General features: G+C 47.4%; 2 protein-coding genes across 9 annotated transcripts in view; one reads left to right on the forward strand and one right to left on the reverse strand.

The window, feature by feature from the left end:
• The window catches only part of rgl2 (ral guanine nucleotide dissociation stimulator-like 2), a 29332-nt gene extending 8198 nt beyond the window's left edge, over nucleotides 1-21134 (forward strand). For 2 of the 7 annotated variants that reach the window (XM_061675330.1, XM_061675333.1), the window contains 18 exons: nucleotides 5622-5669; nucleotides 6332-6406; nucleotides 6739-6908; nucleotides 6976-7032; nucleotides 7349-7545; nucleotides 8541-8650; nucleotides 9635-9850; nucleotides 11076-11179; nucleotides 11914-11998; nucleotides 13503-13550; nucleotides 13890-13982; nucleotides 14055-14087; nucleotides 15451-15572; nucleotides 16856-16951; nucleotides 17024-17117; nucleotides 17293-17532; nucleotides 18377-18491; nucleotides 19411-21134. In XM_061675330.1, coding sequence (XP_061531314.1) covers nucleotides 5622-5669; nucleotides 6332-6406; nucleotides 6739-6908; nucleotides 6976-7032; nucleotides 7349-7545; nucleotides 8541-8650; nucleotides 9635-9850; nucleotides 11076-11179; nucleotides 11914-11998; nucleotides 13503-13550; nucleotides 13890-13982; nucleotides 14055-14087; nucleotides 15451-15572; nucleotides 16856-16951; nucleotides 17024-17117; nucleotides 17293-17532; nucleotides 18377-18491; nucleotides 19411-19601 — 2094 coding nt within the window. In that variant the 3' untranslated portion in view covers nucleotides 19602-21134. Of the gene's footprint in view, nucleotides 1-2748; nucleotides 2922-5621; nucleotides 5670-6331; nucleotides 6407-6738; nucleotides 6909-6975; nucleotides 7033-7348; nucleotides 7546-8540; nucleotides 8651-9634; nucleotides 9851-11075; nucleotides 11180-11913; nucleotides 11999-13502; nucleotides 13551-13889; nucleotides 13983-14054; nucleotides 14088-15450; nucleotides 15573-16855; nucleotides 16952-17023; nucleotides 17118-17292; nucleotides 17533-18376; nucleotides 18492-19410 lie in introns of those variants that run through there. The other 5 variants (XM_061675332.1, XM_061675334.1, XM_061675335.1 and 2 more) reach the window with 4 other exon arrangements.
• On the reverse strand, nucleotides 20598-27099 carry dnase2 (deoxyribonuclease II, lysosomal). Of its 2 annotated transcripts, none has more exons than XM_061675340.1 (7): nucleotides 26672-27099; nucleotides 25511-25605; nucleotides 25206-25368; nucleotides 23256-23334; nucleotides 22953-23117; nucleotides 22688-22885; nucleotides 20598-22207 (listed from the first exon to the last, which is right to left on the reverse strand). In XM_061675340.1, exons 1-7 carry the CDS (start codon nucleotides 26753-26755, stop codon nucleotides 21825-21827), a joined length of 1167 nt encoding a protein of 388 aa, XP_061531324.1. In that variant the 5' UTR covers nucleotides 26756-27099; the 3' UTR covers nucleotides 20598-21824. The 2 variants fall into 2 exon arrangements, with proteins under 2 accessions (XP_061531324.1, XP_061531325.1); XM_061675341.1 differs by lacking the exon at nucleotides 26672-27099 and adding an exon at nucleotides 26594-26667.
• Between the last annotated feature and the right edge of the window lie 601 nt (nucleotides 27100-27700).

The following is a 27700-nucleotide window of genomic DNA, read 5'->3' on the forward strand; positions in this document are numbered from 1 at the left end:
TTTTCTAGCCAGTCATCACCTGTGGGATGTTCCAAACACGTGTTTGAGGAGCATTCCTCAACTTTCTCACTCTTTTTTTGCCACTTGTCGCAGATTTTTTGGAACGTGTTGCAGCCATAAAATTCTAAGTTCATAATTATTTGCTCAAAATAATCAAGTTGATCAGTTTGAACATTACGTATCTTGTCGTTGTCGTGTATTCAATGAAATATAGGTCGAACATGATTAGCAAATCATTGTTTTCTGTTTTTATTTATGTTTAACACAACGTCCCAACTTCATTGGAATTGGGGTTGTAGTATTATTAGTCATTTTACATGGAGGATAAAGAATATGTGCCTGCCACCGTACAGCGTGTGCATTAATTTGGCATGCCTGCTTTACAGTGTTTCGTTGGCTCGTTCTTATTGTGTCGACTTTTGGAAGAGTGAATTTCCTTTGTGGACAAATGCAGTGCAGGATGTACGTACTGTGTCTCGCTTTGGTGACGGGAGTAGAATGGAAGACGAACGGGGGGGAATTCAGGCTACAGCACGGCTCAGCTTCCTGTTTGTGTCCGCTTATTTTGGACTTCCTGGCTCGCGACGGTGGGGAACTTTGAGTTGTGCAGCACAACAGCAAACAGACACCACGTTCGCGTGTGCCGTTGTTGCGTCGACGCGCTTCTTCAAGAAGTGAACGAATCCTCAATCGTTGAAGACTCAAAAGACTTATGTGAAAGCAAAAAAGAAAGGAACTCTTTTGCCACAACGATACATTTCAGATAGTTTTGATGGAAAAGGTAAAATACGCAATAGGAGGAAAATCAGATAGAGCGGAATCTCAATTTCATGGACTAATGTCGCTCTTTCCAGTCAATGACAGCAATAGATGGATGGTGGAAGAACGCCACATTCAACATGGCCGCCACGTAGGCACGTCTAGCTTTCATACTGTATGTCTGCGACGACGGCGTCGCAACCGGAAATTTGTGTGCAGTCTCTGCCTGTTGATGGCGCCGCAGCGCCAGTAAACAGCAATGGCCAATTGTGGAACTGTCAGACAACCCCCCCCCCCCCCCCCCCCCCCCTTTTGTGAAATTGAACCAGACTTTAGAGTGCTTGAACTTCACAACCAAAATACGCTTCTTGCACGTGGCGTCGACATTTGAGGAATCGTCAGGCAAGCAAAGAAATGAGCCAATATCGTGTTTTTATCAGTTATTTATATTTCCAATATTGCTTCCAGAAAGTCCACAGTTGTTACGTTGTAATTATGCAACAGCAAGGATGTCATCAATGGCGCCCGACTACTGTTCCAAAAGTATTCTTCATTTGACGGATGAGTCAACTACAGTGTTGTGTATATACCGGGTGATTGAAAAGTAACTCCCTCTTTTTCAATACTTGTAATTTATTTTGGAACTATAATTCTTACAAGAAATGAACATGAGAAGAAAGAGTATCGATCGCATGGCGCTTTATTTCAAATTGGATACGGGCGCCGGCGTTAGCCACCAGCTTACCGATTTCACAAGGAACTCTTGTGGGATGGAAGACATAACTTCTAGTATTGGTAGAATAGACTTGCTCCTTTAATCGTGGAACATGCACACAAAAAATTGAAAAAAAAACATTGCAACATATGAATAAATTATAACTATTTTAAAATTGGGAGTTACTTTTCAATCACCCTGTAGTCCACTGTGTAAAAATCTCTTTATATATTAGCCGTTTTTCAATTAATCGTTTCAGGCCAAGAATCAACTTTAAAGTGCGTGCTGTAAAAATGGCCACATTGTGATTAGGGAGTGAGGAAGTGATTCCCAACACACCGTTTTTTTTTGTTTTTTTTGTTCTGTTATTTTTTTTTTAGTTCGGCTCAGTTGGCTATATTAGCTGTTGCTCGATTAAATGTTTCAGTCCAAGAATTTACTATCGAGTCCGCTGTATCAAAATCCGTATATGGGGATCGGCGAGTATAAGAAATGATGAATGAAAATCATTCGCTCGTCCCCCAATCCCCGATCACAATGTCGGAACTTTTAACGGGCATTTCGAACAAAGGTGACAACAAAATGATGCCTTGTGGAGCTTTCTGCGCCGGGCGGGGGGGGGGATTGGATTGGGTGCCCCCCCCCCCCCCCCCCCAACCCCAACCCCCATTCATAATATGATCTCATGTTAGCTCGCAGTCACAGCCCATGTGTGCTAAATAGTGTCGTCGGTCAAACTGGTTTATCTCCATGGCAAAGTCCACACGCGCACAAACACACGCACACACATTAACAGAGAGCAGGAAAGCGAAGAGAGGGGGTATTGTTCTGGAAATAACCCCTGGGCTTTGTGTGTGTCTTGTCTGTGTTTGTGTGTGTGTGTGTGTCTTTGTAGGGTCCACTGCTTGCATGTGTTTAGGAGTGTGAACGCTCTGTAAATACACTTCCTACGCAACTTATTCATGTGTTTTAGTGTAAAAAGTGAGCGTGCGCGTGAGTGTGTAGGCAAATTCAAAGAGCGCCGTGGCCTCCAGGGGGTGCCAGAAAATTGGGGACATTTTCAACGTCAATATAATGACGCATTTGTATTCCGAATGTGTTCACATGTATTATTATTGTAAAGAGTGATTCAGTCACATGCGAGGAGCTTCTTTTGTGGTGTAAATGCATGTGTGTGCGCAAGCGTGTGTGTGTAAGGGTGTGGCCCAGGCTGATAGAGGCAGGTGGGGGCGGGGCGGGGCCTCAGCCTTTGCCTCAGGTGTGCGCAACACACAAGCGAAGCGTCCGGGACGTGTAGACGTCACGTCACGTGGGAGAGTCGAGGCCCTTGGCACGCGCGCGACAAGATGGCGAGCGTCGAAACTCGAGCGGCTCTCGCGCCGCCGCCGTCCTGGGAATAATCCGGAAGCGACGCTGTTGCTTCCTGTCGGGGCTTGCCACGCAAAAGGTCGGCCCGCGTCTTCTCGACATGCAGACGTGCGCGCGCGTGTCTGTTTGTTGATGTGTGTTTGTGCGTCTTATTATGAGTACGTGTGAACGTGTGTGCATGCGCATGCATGCATGCGTGTGTGTGCGTGTTTGTAGGCTTATTTCACGGAAGCGTCAGTCCAAAAAAACCAACCAAAAAATGAAATGTCTGCGTGGAAGCGGTGATTAGCAAAACTGTTTCTGATGTGGTCAAACATGCAAACGGAAGTCGTCGCGCGTCGGCCCGCTTGACCTTCGCGCCAGTCCGGGGAATCCTTGAATGGGAACGACGAGACGAGACGACGAGACGAGACTCGGGCCCCATTCGTTTTTTTTTGTTGTTGCTTTTTTTGTTTCATGTGATCTTTTTACGCAGTTGTTGACGTTACAAAAAGGGCTCGTAATGTCAGAGGGAACGCGTCCGTGACGCGACGACACGCGTGCGCAGTGTGTCGACGGGAGGGTAAATACGGTCCCTCGTCCTGACGCGTTTGTGGCAATTTCAAGGTTTCTGTGCTTGTACTGACCGCTCCCCCCGTATATTTTGATCAGGTCTACGTATGTTCTCTTCGCCACGAACCGTTTTCTGCTCGTCCGCTCCTTCGTCGAGTCAAGTCGATTTATTCAGTCAGCCCTTTCATCACGAGAGTCTCAAAAGAGTCTCAACGGGCTTCACGGGCCCACAGTCGACAAAGATTTGCGACATCCCCTGAACTGGGGGCGAGGAGGATGGACCAGGATGGATCAAATAGTTCGGTGCTGTTCGATGTTCACGAAGACGGCATAAGAGTCCATTTAAAGAGATGACGCCTCAGGGACGTGGTTCATCCGGGGGAGCGGTCCGCCTCAGATCTTGTCCCAGTCGGTCGCTGCAGAATCCATAACGGCCTACCGCTGGGGCCCCGGTCACGCGACCGGGAAGACGTCGTGCGTTTATTATTTGACAATATTACTGAACGGTAGTGATCATTTTCATTTGTGATATTGTACGTGTCGCTAAAAAGCAGCGTGTAGAGTCTCAAGGAACGGGGTGACGGATCATCGCGCGTGTCACCTTTGTTCTCGTCAGTGGCGCATTGAGACGCGCTATCCGTATCTCAAAACACGCGCATGTAAAGTCAGTCCGCCTTCCCCAAAATATTTTAACATGTTTTTCACAAGTTGTTTTGCTCTGTTTTTTTGTTTTGTTTAGTTTTTGGGGGAGGGCGGGGCGTGGGGGCAAAGCGCCACGACCCCTCCCCCGCTTGTCGTCTTTTCGACTCTTCAGTAAATGAGCGGTTCCTTCTTTTTTCTCTCGGTGGAGGAATGATATTTTAAACATTGCGTACAAACGGTGGCAATAGTTCACATTTACTGCACGGGAGCGCCACCTGTCATTCTTTGGCTAATTCAAGGTGACGTTAAAATAGGATTATGACGCCGTCTTGAAATGAACATTTGCAAGCAGCCGCGAGAGTTGGAGCGCCTACAATTAGCGTCACGAACGCGATAGGCTCGCTACTGAGGCGGCTAACCAGCGTGGCTAACATCGGCTCATTTCTGCTTCGTTACTTCCCAAAGCACAGAAGAGCAGAAAAGTCGAGGAGGGGGCGGGCGCTCCGTGCGCCTCGCTAAGCGTGCGGCCCGAATGAAATTATCCTCGTCGCTGAGAAGGGAGCCGGTGTGCACGGCGAGCGCTTTGTTTCTTTGTTTGTCTGTCTGGAGAGTGTCGCTAAGGCGCCGCTCGCTGTTGACTCACCGGTGGGAAGCGCGTGCAGGCAGTCCGCTTTGGTGGCGGAGGCGCGCCCGGCCTTCCAAATAAAGACTGGAGGTCAAAGTGCCTTATGCTGCCAGCACTTTGGCAAATAGTGAAGAATTCATCGGAAGAAAAAGACGCTTCAATTAGTTTAATGCCACTCCCAGAAAACGAATAACAGAAAAGAAAGAATCAAATACACTACGTCGTGTAGCGCCGCATTACAGGAGTCCGTTTAGCTTAATAGCAACATATAAGGCAAGCGGCATTTACATGCCACTGGTTAGCGTCGATAGTCGCGACTTTACAACCCTTTACGCGCCAGATATTTGAACGCAAACTGTGGCGCAACACATGCAGACAGATCAAATAACAATACTCAGGCATATATTTATTTCCAGACCAAATCCGCAATTATACAGTACACAAGCCAAATTAAAAAGTGTTGTTTAAATATGTTTTAATGAAATTTAAATGAGTTTAAAGCCTGTTTTTTTTTTTTTAAGTGTTGTTTAAATATGAAAAATGAATGCAACATTGTCTATTTCAACAGCTAAATATTCCCCGGGCATATATTCTCCCTGCTCTGTGGGAACAACCAATATTACTTATTGAGGACCTTCTCTGCCTCGTACTCTTGCTGTGTATATTTTCCAGTAGAGCTCAGTGCTGCCTGGCATGTTGTGGCACAGTGTGGTGTTACACCGAAGGTGCAAACTTTGAATTTGGATTTGCCCGTGTACTGCCAAAAGCCCAAACAAAGGGCCACTCGGAAGTCTGCGACGTGAACGAGGAACCGCAATTTAGCGTACGGCGGAGAGTACGGATTGGGCGTAATCCTCGGCCGGCGACGCGTCGTCTGGAGTAACGCGCTCCGGTAGCTACGTACTTGCGGACGCCTTATCTACGCCTTAGTGACGCCGCGATTGTGTTTGTGCGGCTCAGGTGGCGTCGTCGCCCATGAAGACGACGTGGTACTGCCCCCCGGAGCAGGTGAGGCCCGCTCACCCGCCCGACAAGGAGGGAAACACATTTTCACTTTGGTTTATTTACGTCGATGGAGGATCGAACAATAAGACAGCCGTAGAACATACGTACAGTCAAGCACTTTTGTAAACGCAAAAATGGCATAACATTAAAAAAAGAGGGGAAGGAGAAAGCTTAGCTTATAATGTCCTGCCCCCTTTTTGAAAAATACAAATATTGCAAATATAGCATATTTCCGAGGGAAACATTGCTCGTTAGCATATGAAAATAAAAACCTGCATCACATCCGACATCCGTGACACGTACAATCTTTATCAAACATTGTGTTCAGACAAGACACATTGAACAGTTGGGCAAAATTAAGTTCACCTGTCAAGGTTCAGAGGGCAATCCACTACATGCGGAAGGTCACGTGACCCAACCCGCAAAACAGGTTCGCCAACTTCCCGCGTATGCTTCGCTTACGAGCTTGACTACGGCTGGAGGACATGATGGTTTGAAACCAAACCTACTCAAATGTTGCTTTCTTTCTGGCTGGTGTCTTCAGATAAAAGGTCAATACATATCATTGAGTTATTCAAATATAATATGATACGTGGAAGTTTTTGTGGAAGACCGGATTTAGGTCCCTCTGGAAATCGTGTGTGTGTGTGTGTGTGTGTGTGCAGTCGACAGTGGTGGAGGAGGAAGAAGACGGAATGATCTACACGGTGGTCCTCAAACAAGCGGCCGGCTCTCCCACCGTAAGATCGGCCATCTTTATCAGTCAGGCCGCCAGGGACGCCAGTCACGCAAACACTTTTTGCACTATTTTATAGGAGTGCGTTTCAGTCAAATGTGGGAGAGGATTTCCGTTGTGTGTGCGTGTGAGAGCATTCCGGGACTGTTTGCGAAAGCATTCGACTAGTGTGCGTCTGTGTCAGAGAGTATTTCGGTCGTGTGTATGATTGTTTGACTTTTGCCTGTAAGAGTGTTTCAGTCGTGTGCGTGAGAGAATTTCAGTTGAAATCTAACGCGCGAGAGCGTTCCAGTAAGACCGTGAGCTCTAACATGCGTGCGCTTCGGCGTCCGGCAGACGGCCGGCGCGTCCCGCTGCCGGCTGGCGAAGGCGGGCACGGAGGACAAGTTGGCGCTGCACCTGCTGCGCGCCTTCGCGCTGGGCGACGCCTCCTTCGTCAGCATCTTCCTCGCCACGTATCGCTCCTTCAGCTCCACGCAGAGAGTGCTGGACGTCCTCGCCGACAGGTAGCGTGCGCGGCGCCCCGTCGCCGCGGAGATGCGGCCTCACGCGCGCCGTGTTTGTGTTGTGCAGGTTGGAGCGGCCGCCCGGCGACGGCGACCGGAGCCGGCGCGGGAAATCGTTCGACAGGTCACGCCGGCTCTCATATGAACATCGGCTCTCACGTGAACGTCAACGTCGGCGCTCACGTGACGTCAGCTTTCGAGACACAATAGCGCTCATATAAACGTTACCTCTCATGAACATCAGCTCTCATTCACGTTAGCTCTCAGATGAGGTCAGTTCTCATGTAAACTTTAGCTGTCAAGTCAACGTAAGCTCTCTTATAATGTCAGCTCTCGTTTAATTGTAGTTCTATATTTTCACCTATTGCGAGCATCTCTTTTGTGGCTAACAAGTCAGCGTTTTTGCGGAAATGTTGTGCCCTGCGCTGTCCCCCTCGCAGAGCGGCGTGCTCGGTATTTAGCGCCTGGCTGTCCGAGTACCCCGAAGACTTCGGGCGCCTGAAGGATCCTTCGCGGCTCCTGCGACTGGCGCCGCTTCTCCCTCGAGACTCGCCGTCCGCCGCCGACCTTCGCGCTCGAGTCCTCCGCGTGGCCGAGGAGCTCAGCGAGAAAGCCCTGCTGCCCGACGCGTACCGAGGTTGCCGCACGACGGAAAAAACGCGGCGGCGCCTCGACTCGCCCGCTGAATTTGGCCTGTGCTCAAGATTCACAGAGGACGGAAGCAATTCAGCTTGCTTCTCCAGGCGCCGCCGTTTTATGTACTTTGCCGGGCTGCTTTCGACGTCACATGTTTGTGGTTCCAGTGGTCCAAACACGCAAACGGTCCTGTCATCCAGGCGTGTCCACTTCACGGCTCGTGTCGTTTTTTGGCAGCCTGCGGCTTGAACTAAAAAAGAGACCGCTGAAATTATAGACGAAAACATAATGAGCAAATTGTACTTTTAACCTCAACAATTTTTGAATAATGTACAGCTAATAGGAATTTCCACAGTTCCCCCCCCCCCCCAAAATAAAAAATAAAAAATTGGAAGGGAAAAAAGCAAAACATCAATCGATGAATCCACGGGTGCCGAACCACAGATATGTGCGGTCCGCTGTATCGCCATGTGCAGCATGCAACGCAAGGCAAATGTATTTGTACAGCGCATTGCAGACACAAGGTAACGCATTGTGCTTTACATGATGAAAAGCATTTTTAGACGGGGCAAAAGCTATTTCGAAACAATGTACAGAAAAATAAAAGACAGTTTACTCAGCTTACAGTACAGAAAAAAGACTTCAATTGTAAGCACGACCAAAAGGAATAGTTTTTGAAAACACTTGACTTCTGTTGGCAACGGTTTCCATTTGCGTGCGGCATGACGGCTAAAAGCCGCCTCGACGCGTTCGCGTCGTTATCTGATCCGAGTCCGCAGATCTCAGAATTCTGCCGGCTTTGTCTTCTACTAGCGTTTGTTTCATGCGTTCAAGACCTAAACCATTGAGTGCCGTGTAGACCGGTAGCAGAACCGCCAAGTCTATTCTCCGGCTGACTAGGAGCCAGCGTAGAGACTTGAGAACTGGAGAATTGCGTGCTTGTTTTCCTCATCTGTGGCCAAATGCGCTCGGTGACGCTCTTGCAAACCGTTGCAGACGCGAACATCTCCGGCGGCCCGAGCGCGGACGCACGCGAGTTCGAGGCCACCGCCGTCCTGGGCTTCCCGTCGGCCGTCGTCGCCGAGCAGCTCACCCGCATCGAGACGGTGAGTGAGCTCGTTCGCGGCTACCGAAGGGAAAAGTCCTCCGTCGTTGAGCCTCGACGGCCGCGGATTCTCATTGGTTGATCTTGTGTCGGCCTCGTTCATTTCCGATCGGGTAGAAAATGCCGACAGCCCCCAACGGTTTTATGGTCCCGTTCGGTCTGCTGACTGCCTTTTACTTTCTGTCCTTCCCGATGAGATCAAAAATTGCACTTCCCTTTAAGATAAGGAAAACTTTTCAAAAGCTGACTTTGTTGACTACGTAAGGCCTGGTACTCACTTAAGGATTTTGCAAATCTTAAAAAAGATTTTTGTATCTGTATGAGACCCCACCCATGAAGATTTAAAAAAAAAAAAAACACAAGTTTTGGTGGTATTTTGTGTGTTGTGCAACGCTAATCTCAACGCAGGACACCGCGCACGCAACGATTCCCTTACGCCGACGAAAAACCACTCCCGAAGATTGCCGGAGCCGGGAGCCTCGTAAAGGTCTCGGGTGGCCGAGGCCCCGGCCGCCCCTTGGCTCCGCCCCTGCCGGCATGCGGAAAACGTGACACCATGTGGACCTAATGACAAATATTTAGCCAAGATCACTTCATATGTAAACCAGATAAACGCGCGTTCCTCATCGGACGCTTCGTTCCGCGGAGATGATCGGCGGCTCGTTGACCCACGTGATCGGCTAGTAGCTCCCGTGCGACTGCGCATTGAGTCGAGATGGCGGTGGAAGTCAACAAAAGGAGTTGCCGCACGGCTTCGCTGCATTCGAATGCGTAAATTAGGATGACGCGAATGAGTTTTTTTTTTTTAGTGAATTAGTGAATCCGAATCATTCGTTCCCTGCACTAGTATTTACTGACTCGCCGGCACTGTTGGTCGCTCGTGTTTTTCGTAAATGTGTTTGAGTTATGTAACGCCCTTTGTGAGTCATTTGTGCGAAAGTGTGACAGAAATCAAATCCACTTCCTGTGTGTGCGTGTGATTCAGGATCTGTTTGTGCGCGTGGTCCCCTACGACTGCCTGGGCTGCGTGTGGTCCCAGCGCGACAAGAAAGGTCACGAGGGCGCGTGCGGCTCGGTGCGGGCCACGGTCCGCCAGTTCAACCGTCTGGCTAACGCCGTGCTGGCGTCGTGCCTGGGGAGCGCCGCGCTGCGCGGGCAGCAGCGCGCCAAGCTCCTGGAGAAGTGGATCGGCGTCGCCCAGGTGACCGCACGAACACGTACGCGAGTGCTCGCTGTGAAGTCACTTGAAGGGCTCATTTTTCGTGGACCGCGCAACTGCGTGCGAGCGCAAATGCCGGCGTATCTTGATTTTCACGCGAGCGCGATTGGCGTTTGTTGATTGGCGCAATTTGGCAGAGCCGCCTGTGCCCTCGGGGATGCGCCTGGCGGAGTGAGATTTTGGTGTGAGGAAGCCCGTCTAAACTTAGGCCCGCTCACGTCACGTCTAACTTTCGGCGCAGGTGATCTGACGCGGTTTTGGTGAACTCGATGGCGCGGGCAGAAGATATGCCGGCTCCGCGGACGTCGGATGGATTTCGACTGCGGGCGTCCGACCCGCTTTCTCACTGTGGAAACCAATTCATTGAATTTGAATTCCTATATTTTTGTAGTGATCTCACAGACCGGCTGGCACGCGGCTACGGGGGCAGACGAACAATCGGGGGTGGGGCTAAATACAGCGGAACCTCGATTTAACGGACGAAGAGGGGAGGAGTCTTCCGTTAAAACCGTTCTGTAGCACTTTTTTTCATTCGTTAATTTGAAGCACCTTTTTTCCTCCGTTAATTGGAAGTCCTTTTTTTCGTTCGTTAGCTCGAAGCCCTTTCTTTGTTTGTTAATTGCCTGAAAACACCGGTACAGTACAAAATGATTGTCAATAAACAATAAACTTCGTATGTCACAAGAGCACGTTTTGAATTCCAGCCGGACACGACTATTCCGTCCGTTAAATCTGGGGTCCGTTGGTTCCGAGTCCGTTAAATGGAGGTCCCGCTGTACGTGAGGTCGGCGACCCTATTTCAGCCGCCTGCGTTTTTTTCTTGCAGCTCGTTCGGCCGACGCTCGGCGCTCCAGATCACTGTGCCGCATTTAAGGGCCTATTCCCAATCTCCGTTCTTGCCCAAATATGAATTCGTCACACCAGAAAAGACCTTTGGTCCGCCTGTTGGGTGCGGACTTCTTTTTTTCGTTTGGGGGCGACGTATTCCTTTCAAGGGCACGAGAGGAGCCGCATCGCTTGGCGGCGAAGGAAGCCGACGCAGACCGCCCCTTTTTTTTTTTTTTTTTCTCCCCCCCAAATAGGCCGGCCGTGCCCGCCTGCCAAATTCCGAAAACCCGGTCTAACCCGCCTCCACGCAGAGTCACGCGTGCAGCTTTTCAGAACGTGCTTTTGTGTGTCGCCTTTGCTTTGCGTGCGCTTTGGGAAGGCGTGTCGCGCCAGGAAGAACTTCTCCTCGCTGTACGCCATCGTGTCGGCCCTGCAGAGCAACCCCATCCACCGCCTGAGGAGGACCTGGCAGGACACCGACAGGTACGAGAGCATGTCGAGCTTCTCCGCCGGGCGGGGACAACGGCGCCCCCTACCGCGCAATATTGGCAACCATTTTCATTCTATTTATTCCCATTCATTCATTTTCCGTACCGCTTATCCTCACTATTTATTCCCATACGGGGCAAAACTGTGGAAAGTGTATATTTATTTTGTATACATTGTAAACTGATAAAAATACAAAATAGAAATAAATACATAATAAGCATTTTTGTATTGAAATATTTGGTTTATTTTCATCGATGTTAAAAGTAACATCATTACTACTCCATTATTAGCACGAGTAATTGAATGCATTAGGTATGCATTACAGTCAGTAAACAATTGAAAAAGTATCATTATTTATTATTTTTAAAGCGTTTAATATAATTCATGATCATTACTTTTTATTTGCATTATTGTTTGTAGCTAAAGTGAACAAAATGAATATCAAAAGAATATCATATCATTTATTAGAATTGTTTTTCATTTGTATCTTAAAATCTAAAAAAATATATATATATGTATTGAATACTTATGTTGTTGTTAATATATTTAATTATTTTGTTAAAAAACACACACATATATATATATATATATATATATATATATATATATATATATATATATATATATATATATATATATAATGTATTACTACAACTAAAACATTTTAAAATGAAGTTTTCGTGTGTGTTTTTTTTCCCCCTCCAAATAATGTGGAAATGCTTTTTCAGGGAGGCGACGAGGAGGTTCGAGGAACTGCGCGAGATCTTCTCAGACAAGGACAACTACTCGCAAAGCCGAGAGCTGCTGAAGGAGGTGAAGTCGCGGCTTGGCTAGCGGCGCGAGCGCGCTTCCCCTCACATTTGACCGCTGAAGGAAAACAAAACAGCAGAACGCCATCGACGGCGTCTGCCGTTGACGCTCGCCCGATTCGGTCCGAAGTTTTGGGATGTGCCGGGAAGGAAGACGTCGCTGATGGTTTGGGCTCGTGTTCGCAGCCAAACGTGACACGTGAAAACGAAATGGCAAAACGGGCCTTAGTTTTGTCAACAAATGGAAACAAAATAAATAGCTTTTTTTTCTCCCTGACTCTACTAGTGGAGGTGTAATATATGTGCAAAAAGTTGTGTTGGAGTCAAGTTAGTGCACGTTCATTGAACAAACTTACCAAACAAATAATTACCTTATTAAAATTAGCTATAAAAATTTAAAATCTGAACTTTTTTTGGGAATGATGTAAATGAGTAAATTTCTTTGAATCCTGCCCGACGACCAGTTAACCGGGGAGTCAACTGGCGTCACCCGAGGACCGCTCGTCCGAGGACCAGTTGTCCTGCAATCCTGCCACAAAGCACCGGCAGGGACTCGAAAACCTTTCGAGTCCCTGCAGAAAACCAAACACAAGATGTCACCAAAGATGACAATATTTCACGTTTAGTTTTCGTTTCCTGTTTACGTTCGTCATATCACTTTTGTATCAATACATGTATTGAACTTTTGTCCAAAGACAGCAGCCATAAAGAAAACTGGACTCCAAACAATCATGAGCCCCAACCTGTAGTCACGCCCGTTAGCGTAGCATACGCAGGAAGTCCGCTAACCGGCTTTCCGGCTTCGGTCACGCGGAGTTTTTGGCAAATAGTGAACAGTTCATCTAAAAAGAGTCTTGGAGCTTTTTCTTGGCACTCCCAGCGGAAGTTCACTTGAAAACTACACAAACAAAAACAGAGGCAGTTACATCTTTTGTGTATTTCAAGCAAACGTTCAGTCCACGAGCTTCATGCTAATGCTAAAGGGCATCTACGTTGGGGTGCTTGAACCGCTTTAAGCAACTGGTTGGACACAAATGGTGCAGCAACACCATGTAGACAGACAATAGAACAGTACTCCGTCATATATTCGTTATCCGACTGGTATTAGTGCCATGCCGATGCGGTGTGACACACAAACAGTGATATCATATTAAGGATTACTAGTTTCCCTCAGCCGGCACGGTTAGCACATCTGCCTCACGGTTCTGGGGACCGGGGTTGCAATCCCGACTCCGCCTGTGTGGAGTTTGCATGTCCTCCCCGTGCCGGCGTGGCTTTTCTCCGGGCGCTCCGGTTTCCTCCCGCATCCCCAAAACATGCATGCTGGGTTGATGAAGACTCTAAATTGCCCGTAGGTGCGACTGTGAGTGCGAATGGTTGTTTGTTTCTTTGTGGCCTGTGATTGGCTAGCGACCAGTTCCCAGTACCCGGTTCCCAATTTTAGAAATACTATTTACTTGTCCACCCACTGAAGTTTTTGTTTGTTTGTTTGTTTTGCGGTCGCGTAGGAAGGAACTTCCAAGTGCGCCAACCTGGACGACAAGCACACGAGCGCGGTCAGTGCGATTGCCGAGCGATATTTCCCAAATAGCGTGAAATGAAATCGCACCCGTTCAGTTCGCCCTTCATTGATCCCCGCAAAGGGAATTCAAGTGTGACGGAAAATGCTTTCGAAACCCGTAACTCGAAAGTTGTTTTACGTCAAACGAGCCGTGACGTGATTTTTCGACAGATGGCTGGATATGTTTGTTCGTGTTCACGTTACAGTATGTGTATACGTTTATATTGCAAATGACGAGTATGTGTTTAGATTTTCTCCCCGATACCGCATGTCCCCTAATAGACACGCGTGTACTAATGTGTGTTTTGCTTTGCGTTTGCGTTTGCTGTGCCAGTGGAGCGTCGGCGCGCAGGGCACGGTTCCGTACCTGGGCCTGTTCCTGACCGACCTGACCATGCTGGACGCGGCCGTCAAAGACCGTCTGGAGGTCAGTTAGCCGCCCGCCGCCGCCGCCCGAGAGCGCCCGGCTTTGACTTGTCCCGCCGCTGTGTCGTTGCAGAACGGCTACGTCAACTTCGACAAGAGGCGACGGGTGAGTGAGCCGCCGCGTGCCGTCGTAGCCGTCGAATACCAATGCCGGCGCTCGACCTTTGGCCTCCAATTGTGGGTGCCGCTCTCTTTTTCGTGGGAGAAAATGCAAAAGTGGTCGCGGAAATAACTTGAATCTGACCAAAGTAATCATCAATAACCGATGGAAATCAGGCATGTCTTTGAAATTGTGCTTTAACAGAATGATTAAAAAAAACTCACAAAGCAGGCCGTTTGGACCAAAGTGGACTTCCTCCCGAGACGACCGAGGACGACGACGCTGTTGGAAGGAAATCGTCAAAAAGATAGACAGGAATTGTCCAAACTGCACGTTGACCAGCCACAAAGCTTCTGGGAGAAGAATGTCATGAGAACGGATAAGACAAAACTGGAACTTTTGGCTCTATGATGCAAAAATGGAGCATACGAGCAAGAAGAGAACACCGTCCCTACTGTGAAACACTCTGTTCTGTTCTGGGGCTGCTTTGCTGCACCTGGCACAGGTTGTCTTGAATCTGTGCAGGATACAATGAAATCCGAAGACTATCAAGGTATTGGAGAGAAATGAAAGCTTGGTCTCAGTCTCAGAACAGCCAAGAATGGCTAAAAGCAAGACTTTGGACTATTCTGAAGCGGCCTTCGATGAGCCCCGATCCAAATCCTGTGGGACAACGATAGAAGGATCTGGAGAAAGCACACCCTCAAACTCGAGACGACTGGAGCGCTTTGCTCGTGAGGAGTGCGGCAAAATATCCGCCGACAGCTGAAATTCTGTTCGACCGACCATTTAAAAGCAATATCTGATTGTCATTGGTTCGTGTTCATTACATCTTTATTTCACATTACTTTTGTCAGATTCAAGTGATTTTTGGATGCGCTGTTTTTTTGTTGTTGTTGTTTTTTTTTTTCTTCTGTTGAGAGGGAACCAACAACTTGATCCAGGTGTGCAATCGGTGCAAGTGTAACGCCCAATGGAACCATTTCAGTTCAACAACATGCCAGTTCCAGTTTCAATCAATCGATCAGTTTCGATCAAAACATCTTCGAGGTCGCAAGTTTGTTTACTCGCCGCGCACGAGCCGTGACACGTCCACACGCGCAAAAAACATGGAAGGCGCTTCTTGAAGGAGAAAGGCTTTATGATGGCATCGGCGCGTAACCTCCACAACGAAGGAGGGGGGGAAAAAAACCTTCATCAAAAAGATGCACTTCGCGACCTCTTGAATGATTGCGCGACAGGGCGAGGTCAATCGGACTGCGCTAAATCGAGAGCCCCAAAATGACGACGGCGCCCGCCGCGTTCTTCTGAGACTTTTGGGGGGCGGCGCCATCATTCGTTGTTTTTGTTTTTGTTTTCTGTTGGGCAGGAATTTGAGGTTTTGGCTCAAATCCGACTGCTGCAGTCGTCGTGCAAAAACTGCGCGCTGGTCCCGGACGAGACCTTCCTGCGTTGGTACCGCGGCGTACCCACGCTGACCCAGGAGCAAAGGTCAAACTTCATTTGCAAAATATACAAAGACTTACTTTTCAGCTCCACGAAAATATGACTCCATTTTTTTGTTGCGAGACGCAACTTTTGGGCTGGGAAATAAACAAAGTTAAAGTGTATGTTATGAAAAAATAATCGGACTTCTTTTCTGATAAATATATAATTATTTTGTCCCCCATAAATCCTGAAAATATACAACTATGTTTTCATAAAATGACATCTCGGAATATTTTTCTCCCAATCTTAATTCACGTGTGAGTCTGTTTTTTTTTGTGTGTTTTTTTTCCGGCAAATATTTCCCTTTTTCACACAAAAGATAGACAAGTTTTTTTGAAGAAAATGTCGGACATTTTTCCCGGAAGATGTCCAACTTTATACATGAATATATAAAACTTACAGACGAATTTCTGGGAAATATACATTGTTTTAGCTTGAAAATACTCCACACGACTTTGTTGTCACAAACTGTGTACTTTTGTCTTGAAAATATGTCACGTTTTTTCACTTTAACTTTATCTGTGGAAATATGCTCACGTCGACATTATTTCCGGAAAAATACGTTTTTATTGTTCATGAGATTTATGATTATTCTCAAAATCTTTTTGCGGAAAATGTACGAGCTTTTTTGTCACAGAAACATACACCTTTATTTGTAAAAATATACCTTTTTTTTTCTCAAATATCTGAACTTTTTTTATGAAATATATAATGTCTTATTTTGCCCAAAAATAAACAATGTTTTTTCTCGTCAGATGAACATTTCTCAAAAATATTTTTTCCCCTCAAAACGTTTTTTTCCTCAGCTTTATTTTGCAAACTATTTAACTTTTTTTGTCTCGCCAATGTCATAAAATCTTGAAGGTATTCCGCTTTATTCTCATTATTTTTCCAACTTTTTCTCAAATATATGCTCCATTTTTTCCCCCCCCGAATATATAACTTTATTGGCACGAGATTACTACGCGCCACTAAAAACTGCAACCATTTTTTTTCTGGAAAATGTCTAACTTCTTTTGCTCAGACATCCACAGCTTCGTGCAACTTTTTTTTTCTTGGAAATAATAAGTAGAATATGTACTTGTAAAGCTTTATTCCCATCAAATTGCGATTTGTATTTCCGGGGAAATGTATGACTTTATTCATGAAAATTAATAACCTTTTTTTCTTGAACGCACAACCGTTTTGTCATAGGTTGTTCTTGAAATGGCTGCCATTTTACCTCAAAACTTTACAAGATGACAACCGTAACACTGCTGGTGCGTGTGCGTGTGCGTGTGTTTTAGTTACAGCCTGTCCAACGAGATCGAAGCACCTTGCGACGTGGCGCCGGCCCCCCGCGGCGGCGGCCCCCCGACGGTCGTCATCACGCAGTGTCCCGAGTAAGCCGCGGCGCCGCCCGTCGGCTTCGCGGTGCCCCTTGCGAGTGTTTTCACGGCAAACGTTGTGTCCAGTTTGGGCGGTTCGGCGAGCGGCCCGCCGTCGGACGCGGACGCGCCCTTCGACTTCTCGTCGCCCGTCAACAACCTGCTCTCCAAACTCACCAAGGTAACCGCGGCGACAGGCGCGCGCATCCGACAGCGCGCAGCCTCATTTGGACGGACAATTGTGTCTTTTGCGTTTTCTTCGGACGCCCGCACGGGCAAGCGGCGTCAGGGTAGATTTTGGAGAGAAAAAAGTCATGTCACGGTTCCAATATGTATACATGTGTGTTTGTTTTGAGCACATGCGATCTCCGTCGGTGTCGTGTCTGGACGTGGACACGTCGCCGCCGCCGCCGCCCGTCGACGGCTCTCCGGCTCCCGGGACGCCGCCCAAATCCCACCGCCGCTCCGCCTCCTGCGGCAACAACCCCCCCCCCGCCCTCGCCGCCGCCGGCGGGTGTCGGAGTTCGGGCCCCGACATGCGCATCATCAGGATCCGCATGGACCTGCACGACGGCAACTTGTACCGCAGCATCCTGGTCAGTGGACGCCGGAGTCGCGGATAATCGTCGCCACGCGTTACGATGGAATAGTCGACGACAACAACAAAAATCCCTCTCGCGCGCGGATTCGATTATTCCTTTGTGACCTCGCGTCGAGTCCGAGAGGTAATCCCGATTGAGAGGTGGGTCACGCGCAAGTCTCGAGTCTTCGCCCTCCGGTCCTGGGGCGAGGCGGGCGAGCCCCACGCTTTGACTTGGCGGCCCTTTTCAGTTATTCTAACCGCAAAGTTTGATATGTCTAGGTTTTAAAATCTATATTTATTCAGCAACACAAATTTGAAGTCGTTTATTGCCCCTTCCAAACCGACGTTTTGAATTATTCTATGAAAATGCTATGAGTTACTTTTTCTCACTCGATGTCACAAGTAACAATTCGCATCCAGAAATGCTGCAATTCGTATTCGATTATTCAAGTCGAAGGATAAAATATCTCTTTTTTTTTGATGAACACACAAGAGAAAATGAGACATTTCACTTAACGATGAACGATCAATTGGGTTCCTCTTTCCGATCATCGATCGAATTTTTCTTCAATTCACATTTGCATAAAGCAGGAAACTGCATTTTCTTGCCTGCGGACATTTCACCAATCAACTCGCGTGGATTAATTTGCAAGTATAGAACGTGTTCTAGCAATAAATGGAGAAAATGGCTCTTCATTTCAAGGCGTCTTAAGGAAAAATCCGATTTCAGGATATAAAAGTTCGTCTCGCGCAACGCCACTTGGGCCTTCGTTAAAACGCTGTTGCAACTGAAGTCGTCGTGTGATTGAAGTGAACTGAACAGTCGATATGAAAAATGTCCGTCCGTCCGTCCTCAGGTGACCAGCGACGACAAGACGCCGGCCGCCATCGGCTCGGCCCTGGAGAAACACAATCAGGACCCCGCGCAGGCGTCCGCGTACGAGCTGCTCCAACTTCTGCCTGAAGGAAAAGGTAGCGGGAGTTAAGCCCCGCCCCTTGCGCATCACAAATACACCCGATTGTCTTTGTTTCTCGTGTGGAACATATTCTCAACCGGAAGGTGGCGCAAAGCTCCGGCTAACGGAAAAGGCGTCATTGGCGTCAAGGAAGTATGTTGAACGGAAGGGAGGCTCTTCATTTCGAGAAAAAGTAGGAGTGGCTTCGCTGCCAACTGGTGGCACCTTGATGCAATTGTCAGCGACTCGTGGCTTTTCGGCCGGTAAGCGACGATCTTTGTGCGTCACGGAGGAGCGACGTTTAGTCTGGGTTGTTAGCCGGTGCATCTTCCCCCCCCCAAATCAAATCTGCTGCCTTGAAGCATTTGTTTTGAAGGGAAACGCTCTTTGTAATGATACGGAAGTGATTTGGGATCACACTTTGTGCTGCCTTGACATTTGAACCTTTTGGGAATAATTGTGATTTCCCTCACGAGGCCATTTTGGCTGTGAAAATCATACAAATGCATCATTATTGTGTCAATATTTAAGTTAGCAATTTTCCCCGACATATTGGAAACCTATCGCCGGACTGTCGAACCGAGGGGAGGAGCTTCATTTTGAGAAAAGTCTGCCATTTTGTGGCATCTATAGGCAATTGTAACCCTTTCAGGGTGGCGCCGATCGCTTGCGGCTTTCGGCGATTCGCAGCAAGGCTCCGTCCCGTTCCCGCGCCGTTTCCCGCCGACTCTTTGTTGTTGTGGCCGGTCATGAAAACATGTATTGAATAAAATTGACAGTCAGAATTCATTTGTACTTTTGTACTTAAGTACATTCCAGTCTCAAGTACAGCAGTTGAAGCAGCGCTTTTTAGCACTGCACTTATGCGTATTTGAGTCGTTTGGGTTTTTTTTTTTCGACGTGACGACGACGGCGAGTCGATGTTCTTTCCGTAGAGTTGCTGATCCCGGCCACGGGAAACGTTTTCTACGCCATGACGTCGTCCAGCGTGGACTTCCTGTTGCAACGGAAAGCCGGCGACGCGTCGCTCGGGTCGCCGGCCGTCGGCCAATCGGAGAGCGGCGCCGCCGCCACGTATCCTCGAATCAAAGCCAAGGGAAGGAGATTGGCCCGAAATCTCTTTTGAAAGAAACAAAGCAAACTCCGGACGGCGCCGTCTTTGAATTTGGGATTTTCATTTGGCTTGAGAGGAAAGTCGTTTTCCTCCACCGTTTTATTGGAACTCCTTCATATTATCAATGAAATTGAGTTTATTTTTCTTTTAAAAAAATTGTGAACAATATATTTTACAGCTTCTACCAAATATATTTTATTTCATCATTCTTATTTGATTTTTGTGTTATTTACTCTGGATGTTTTTATCTTGTTTTTTTATTATTCTATACCTCCTAGCAACCTGTATTTTGTATAATTTAATTGTGCATCTTTTTTTAATTTCCTGTTTTAATTTATTGAACTTTTTTTTGGGGGGGTGGCGAAGTGTTTTCCCAAGGCAGCCGTGGAATACAATTGTTTTGTTTGTTTTGGAACGTGTTGGAAACGGCAACATTTTCCCTCCTGCTGGGAATCGGTCTTCAAGTCTTCCCATCATCGTCATCATCAGCATCATCATCATCATCATCAGCAGCTGCGCTGGAGAAAAAAATGAACGTTTTGATTTGGGCTGCCGGTCGCGAAGGTTTTTGTGAGGAAAAGGCCGAACGCCTCCGGAATACGTCGGCAAAAACGTCCACGCCGACCGCGACGACGCCGCCGCTCGTCCGAGCGTCTCGTCGCCGCTAACTCAATCGTCAATTTCACACGGAAATTCCTGGCGAGCGCTTTCGTTTCAATTTCATCTCCAGCTCAGATTTGATTCGATCCCTTTCACTTCCGCCTTCCAAGAAATTCCTTTTGGTGACAAGTTGGCGCTGCCAAATAAAAATAATCCATCTCCAATCGTTTTGGGGATTTTTAAATCTTTGATTTGGGGATTTTTTTTTCGTGGACCTCCATTTTTTTTTGTTTTTCTGCACGTGTCTCCAAATGTGTTAGTTTTTTGATGTATCACGAAGATTTTTTTTTTTTTTTTTTTTTTGGCCATATCCAAATCATTATCTCTAACTTTTGTGACCTGAAAACGTTTTTTTTTTTTTTTTTTTTTTTATCCTTATCCTGAAGATTTTTGGGGTTTTGATGGCGTTTTAAATATCCAATTATCACGTGCGCTGAAGTCGTCGAGGCAAAACGGAACTTTTTCCATCGTGTCTCAACGCGCTCTGTGAAATGTCCAAGTCGAAGTCCCACCGGGACCGGCGGAGGTCTCGCGCGCGCTCGGCGCCGCTGAAGCGTCCCGGTCGGCCGAGGAGCGAATTCCGATCATTCTGATACGATGGAAGCTAAATGACGTACGCTAGCTCTGCTAGCCATGCTTTTCTTTGTGCCTTCCTCAACGAGGTGCCCACCACCTCCGCCCGCGTGGAAATATTGCCAATAAATGTCCTATTTTTGTACACGCCAAATGTACTTTCTACCACAGCGGAACATTTTGGACGCCGCCCATTAAAAGAACATCTGCCAACAACGCTTGTCGTCGTCTTTGCAAGAAAAAGGCTGTTGTGTTTTCATGTGAAGAGCTTTGGATTATTGCCTGTAGAAATAAAGTCAAAATGAAAAGAAATGGATTATTACAATTGAGACGAGCATTTATTGAACTACTGTCGAAGCCTATAGACCGTCGCATCGCATAGCATGCCACCCACTGGCCAGGTACGGCGACTGCACTTTGAGGTGCGCACTCCTCGCCAGGGTCAAGGGTTCGAAGGAAGATGGCCGCCTCGAGCCAGTGGCGTTTGTGCAGAGATGATTACGTTGACATCCGTCACGTGATTTTTGTTGTTCGAAAACCATCACGTCGCCTGCCGCTTCCTGGCCCGCCTCAACCGGCAAACGCTGAGGGGGCAAACATTTGGACAAATGCGAGCAAGGAACACGACATCCATCCACATTCGGGCTTTCGTAGGAGGCGGACAATTTCACATTCGAGACCGACACGCTTGCATCGTAATTGGATCGAACGTTACATTATGGTTAGATGAGTTTTCAATCAAATATTAAATATTTGATGTTCCCAAATATTGTGAATTTGTTCACATGTATCTCCATTTTCATTTCGCATTAACTCCGCATTTTGTGAAATTTTTCACAAATCTCAGATTTTTTTGGGGGGGGTAAATATACAAAATAAAAAGTCACTTTTTCAGATAAAAAGAAAACAGCAGATTTTTAATCAAATATAAAATATTTTCATTGAATTTTTAAATTGACGTAGAAATATTGATTATTTGTTATAAAAAAAAAAAAGTCTTAATTAGGCAAATTGAAGGCGCTTGCTCCCCGGGTCCCGGCACGGCTGGTACTGGAGCGCGGCGGCCCGGTACGCTTTCCACACGGCGGCGTTGCGCTGGCAAAGCGCACCGCCGCCTCGCTTCTCCTCCGCCTCGTTACGGTTGATGTCGCCCACGCACAGCCAGCCTCCGCCGCCGCCTACCGCCGCCGGCAGCGGGCTGACGGCCCACTTGGAGTGGTCCTTGCTGTTGCTGTAGGCCGCCAGCCCGCCCGGGGAAAGGCGCGTGATGTCCAGAACCTTCCAGCCCAGCGTGCAGTCGGACGGGAGGATGCCGCCCGAGTGGATCCAGAACTGCACCAGGAGGTCCGACTGCAGGGTGGGGGCCACCCACGAGTGGTACAGGTCTACACCGGTACGAGAAGAAGAGGTAAGCCCAACTGGCCAAAAATCTCCCGTTTGGCGAGTTACAGTAGCGTCGTCCAGCTGGCTAGCGGACGAGCTTCAAACTTGGCGGCAATCGGATCAAATCTCAAGCGCAACTTGGTCTTTGAAACCCCCGAAAAATGACCGCAAAAAAAAAATGGCGGACTCCCCGTGTGTTTTGGGGCACGGCTTCTTGGGACTTTTTCTGGGTCTTGCCACGTTTCAAGTCGCTAAGTCAAACTGGTTTCAGGGGCTGAATTTTCCCAAAAACCAAACGCTACTTCCTTGCTATCCTCGGACGGGCTGGAAAACAGGCCGAACGCGGCTGCTTCAAACCAAAACGGCCGACCCCCTCGGTGCTTTTCGGCGGGTCCGCTCATCGCGGGCACGGCTACCGAACTCTTGTGTCGCTCGGTGAAATCGGGTTTCCGAAATGCGGTGAAAAGGAGCTCGCGGCCTACCGTCGTCGAACGCGGCCCCCTTGGCGAAGCTGACGAAGCGGGCGCCGCCTTTGGACGTCAGCGCGACGCTGCGATTGGCGGCCGGGACACGCGCGCCGCCTTTATTGCAGACGGCGGCCAGAGCCGGCGCGGTCGCCGCGAAGGACGGCGGGACGTCGCAGTCGTACACGTTGGGCTGGTTGATCTGCAGCTGCTCGCCTGCACAAGGGTGGCGTTAGAAAAGGCGCTTTGGCGCGCACACTTTTGGAGGGGGGGTCGCCTTCACCGATGGCGTGGAAGCGCTCCAGCGGGAAGGTGACGCACAGGAAGTTCTGCCCGTAGGTGGCGCCGCTGTCGGGGTAGCTGTAGCGTCCCGCCGGGCGCGCCGGGGGGAAGACGGGCGTGCTGTGCAGCAGCCAGAAACCCTGACGCTTGTCCAGCAGCACCGCACCTCAACAAAAGGCCACAAACGCGTCCTCATCATCGTCATAGCAACGGGGGGAACACGGTTTGTACGTGCACGAACATTTCCGGCTTCGGTCACGCGACGGAAGGAATCGAACTGCGCTCGCGTTTTGGCGTCGCTCACCTTTCGTGTGTCCTCCTCTGCCGCGACGCCATCTCGGTCGATCCTGATCGTTGTAAAGGACGTACGCCACTTCCGTGCTCTGTCCACGACGACAAAAAGAAGAGTCTCCGGCATTGCGGGTGTCCGACACGAGGCCCGCGGGCCAGGCCCGGTCCTCCGTGTCGTTCTACGTGGCCCGTGAACGCTTGCGACACCCTTTCTTGGACTTCCGTTCAAAACTTGCGCGTCATAAAAGTGATCATCATCATCATCATCATCCAATGCAAAGGCGATTATGGGATGCGATGATGCGGGCTCCCACAGACAATCTAGTGGGTGAGCAAACGCAGCGCAGCTCAGCATCCAACGTCTCGCTCACAATTGTTAAGGTCACTGCATGGCCTCCCCGTGTGTTTCAACAATGATTGTTAAGGTTCTTTCACGAGTTTTTAGACGTCTCAACTGTCTTTGGGCCGTCACATATCTCTGCTATGCTTTGATTAGACTTTACACCGATCTGATCGGTATCGGCCGATAATTAGCATTTCAAGCTGATCGGCTTATCGGCTTTGTCATAATTCGCCGATCCGATCAACGATGTCCGCAAAAGACATCGACGCCGCGTCGACGTCGTGCGCAGTATATTTGAATCCAAACGCTAGTTCTTTTTTTTTTTTAGCCTTGTCGCGTGTCTTTCGACGTCGTACTGTAAATATGTGACGGCCAATAAAGACGGTCAACACGTAATGCCGTACAAGACAATTGCACTATGTCCGACTACGGCGATAAAATCTTCCGATACAGTACGATATATATATATATATATATATATATATATATATATATATATATATTTATCGTACTGTATATAATTAGGGGTGTCCCGATCCAATCTTTGACATCGGAAATCGGTCCGATGTCTGCAAAAAAAGTATCTCTGATTTGACCAGTCTTATACAAACAGTCCATTCCATCTCCGCTGCAGCACTTCTAACCGGCGGCGACCTCAACCACAGCTTGCTATGGTGCTAAAATAGTAGCAAGGTGCCCTTAAAGTCCTTTAGTGGCACTCCAGTTGAAGGTCACTGGAAAAATCAACTCACAAAAGACAAGAATTACACATATTAAATGTTCAACTACATCACAGACTTCGTTTCGTTCTTCGTTTTTCTTCCCAAAAATCGCTAGCTCAACGCTAACACGTAATGAATGAAAAACACCCTTGACGAGCTAACACAAATTAGCCTTGAACTTGCAGCACTCATCTCTCAAAATAATCAATATTGGCACCCGAACCCTGTATAAACACATAAACAATGTTTTCTGCCATATTTTCTTCAAACTGTGAAAAATAAGCTATAATAACAACATCGAATCGTGACTACTTCTACGACTGCAAGTACGCGATTGCGTGCAGCACACTGCCCCTCAGAGGCCACTGCGGGAACAGCGATTGGCCAAAAGTGAAGCCCGCTCGCAAAGTTCGTGGAGAAAGCGAGCGATGTTCCCACTCAAAAAAAAAAAAAAACAATGGAACTTTCAATGTTCTTTTGCGCTTTAAATGTATAATCCAGCCGTATTTATGTTGCCATTTCAATGTTATTGCTTTTATTGAAGTTGTATTTCAGCATTTCCTCATATCAGTTCTATTTTATTCAACTGCGTGCGGAACATTCCTCCTAGTAAAGTTGGTTAACAAGGAATGGGTCACTTTTCTCGTACCGACTGTTGAGCTTATTATCGTTCTGCGGAATATCCTTTGCTCGAGCCTTTTCTGACATTCCATACTGCAAAAGAAGCTAAAAGTGTGTCGAATTATTCCTGACATCGGCTCGGGCAAAACTCGAGGCCGCAATATCGGTTTTGGATCACATCTCCCGATCCCTCTGAATAATCGCCTGAAAAGGGAATTTACGGTTTGCACAAGTGTATCGAGAGGAATTTGAAAATCAATGTAGGGAAAGAAAGTACATTTTCCTGCACGTAGAGTTGTCCGAGCGTGCTGCCCAGGGCGCCCGCCGTGTCGTTGACGGTCCCCTTGCCGGGCGTCCAGCCGGCGCCGCCCGCCTCCATCAGCAAGTACGTCAAACCCGAAACGCTGCCGTGGTCCTTCGGCAGCTTGTACACGTAAAACCTCATTCATTAGGGCAAAACAAAAAGAACGTGATGCTTGAACATGGGGCCGTCACAAGCATCTTTTTTTGAATTGTTATTATTTCTTTTTTTTTTTTGCGTCTATTGCTAACAACAACATGGTTTTGATGAATTGGAATTACCAGTCGGTGGCCTCTCCCTGGTCGTTGTAGCAACTTATTGGGGATGCGGCGCCCCCGTGCGGCAAGCAGGAAATCAGCAGCAACAAGTAAAACATCTGGAAAACAACACGCGAGACTCAGAAAGGTTGTAGGACGGAAGCGGGACTTTTGAATGTTGGCACACAGAAAGCCCAGCAGGGGGAGCTCCTGTAAAATTTCCGTTTGTCACAATGGCCGAGGGCTTTGAAAAATCATCAGCAGTTTGCACCGGTATTGAAATCACAATCAATAAACATGATTATTTGGCATTGATTTGAAAACTCAACTTTAAATAGAACTTAAGAGAATAACCAGCAAGTGAATTAGTAATAAGTCAAATAATATATATGATATATATATATATATATATTTTTTTTTATTATTATTATTTTTTTTTTAAAGATTTGATTCTGTAAATTCAAATCATCTGTTGATTCAAATCAACCATTTTCAAATGTGCAAAATCCTCATGAGCGTACCAGGCACGACGTGCAATGAACAAGAAATGGAAGAAGCGCTGGAATGCTTTTTTTTCCCCGACTGTACGTATGCACAAAATGGAAATCGTGACAAGATTTCAATTGATTTCAAATCTCACAACTTGTATTTGCTGCATGTAAAATTGCGGTAACAAAGAAACTCTCGGACCCTGCGTGGCATTATTTTCACAGGACTTTGGTCCCGTCGGGTGTGTGCCGGTGACGCGACCTTCACTTTTTGGACCCCTCGCGGAAAAGTCAGGAAACATTTTCATGCAAACATTCTGCATTCGTCATCGCACAACGCAACGCCGCATTTGCGCGCGCTACCCGGCCAAGGAGAGCCACGCCCACCTCGACGACGTAGCAGGAAGCAACGAAAAAAGACAAACAGTTCATCAATATTCACGTCACTACGCAAACAGAAGAACATACACTAAAGTCAGGTACGCACAAGTCGCAAATCCCAGTTTAGGGCATATTAGCATTTATATTTTCAAGCCTTTTACTTTCCCAAAAAGTGTACAGAACCATACACACTACTTTACTCTTTGAACCAGAAGCCTACGACATCCCCCTCTGTTACCTGCAAAATGGTTCGCTCCATCCAGCCCGCCCGCCTGCAACCATGAACACTTTAATGCACTTCATGACACAAACTTGCCTCGAAATGTCGGCGTCGTTCCTCCTCGTGGACGGTGGACGGCTTCGTCATCATCATCATCATCATCATCATCATCATCATCATCGGCTGCCTGCTTGGAAATCGCGCATCTTTTGCGTTTTGTTTTTTTTATTCGAAACATGACCACACCAAGGAATGCGGAAGTGAAGCGGTCTTGACCTTCGTCTGATTTTCTGTTGCTTCCTGTATTTCTAGTTCACCTTCTGCCAATTTAACCTGTATGTTTTGTGTTCCTAAATAAAACATTTAAAAAAAAAAAAAAAAAAACAGCGAGGCAAAGTTGAAGAAAAAAAAAAGAAAAAAAAAAAACTTCTTCTTCTTGTACTCATCTTGAAATACAGGTGACTGCTCGCTACTGCCACCCGCCGAGTGGTGGGTGGTTGTATTTGTAGTCTCTTTCCAACCTGAACCCACCTGATTAATCTCTGATGATATTGCATGTTTTGCACCACTGTGCTTGTTTGAGTTAAGAAAAATAACGACTTTTTTTTCATTTCAGTTTTTAAATGCTAGAGAATGTGGAATTGGAAACATATTTTTTTAAACATTTGCTGTCAATGCAGCTTGATTGGGAAATAACATGAGTTATGACGGCAATATCAAGATACAAAGGAGAAAAAAAAGGGCGTGGCTGACTGAATTTCCATGAGAATTATTGTTTGAAAACTGGGTGAATATTCATCAAAGCATCTCTTTTTTGTGATTAATTTAAGCGATCTAAAATAAAATCTACTTGAATTAAAAATAACTTAAATAGTGAGGATTATTTTTATAATTTACATTTATGAACGTGGGAGACTTGGTGGTGTAACCTCACAATACAGGAAATCATGCAAGGAAAAAGGTGAGCTAAGAAGAAGTGGGAGACCGAGAGGACCGAGGAGAGGCGAAAGGAATACATTGAGATGTGACACGGGGCAAAGGTAGAGGTGGCAAAGGCCAAACGAGGCATAATATATGTATGGCAGGTTGGACACTAAAGGAGGAGAAAAGGATCTCTACAGGTTG

This window comes from Phycodurus eques, chromosome 4 (genome assembly GCF_024500275.1).
Source record: "Phycodurus eques isolate BA_2022a chromosome 4, UOR_Pequ_1.1, whole genome shotgun sequence".
Classification (NCBI taxonomy): Eukaryota; Metazoa; Chordata; class Actinopteri; order Syngnathiformes; family Syngnathidae; genus Phycodurus; species Phycodurus eques.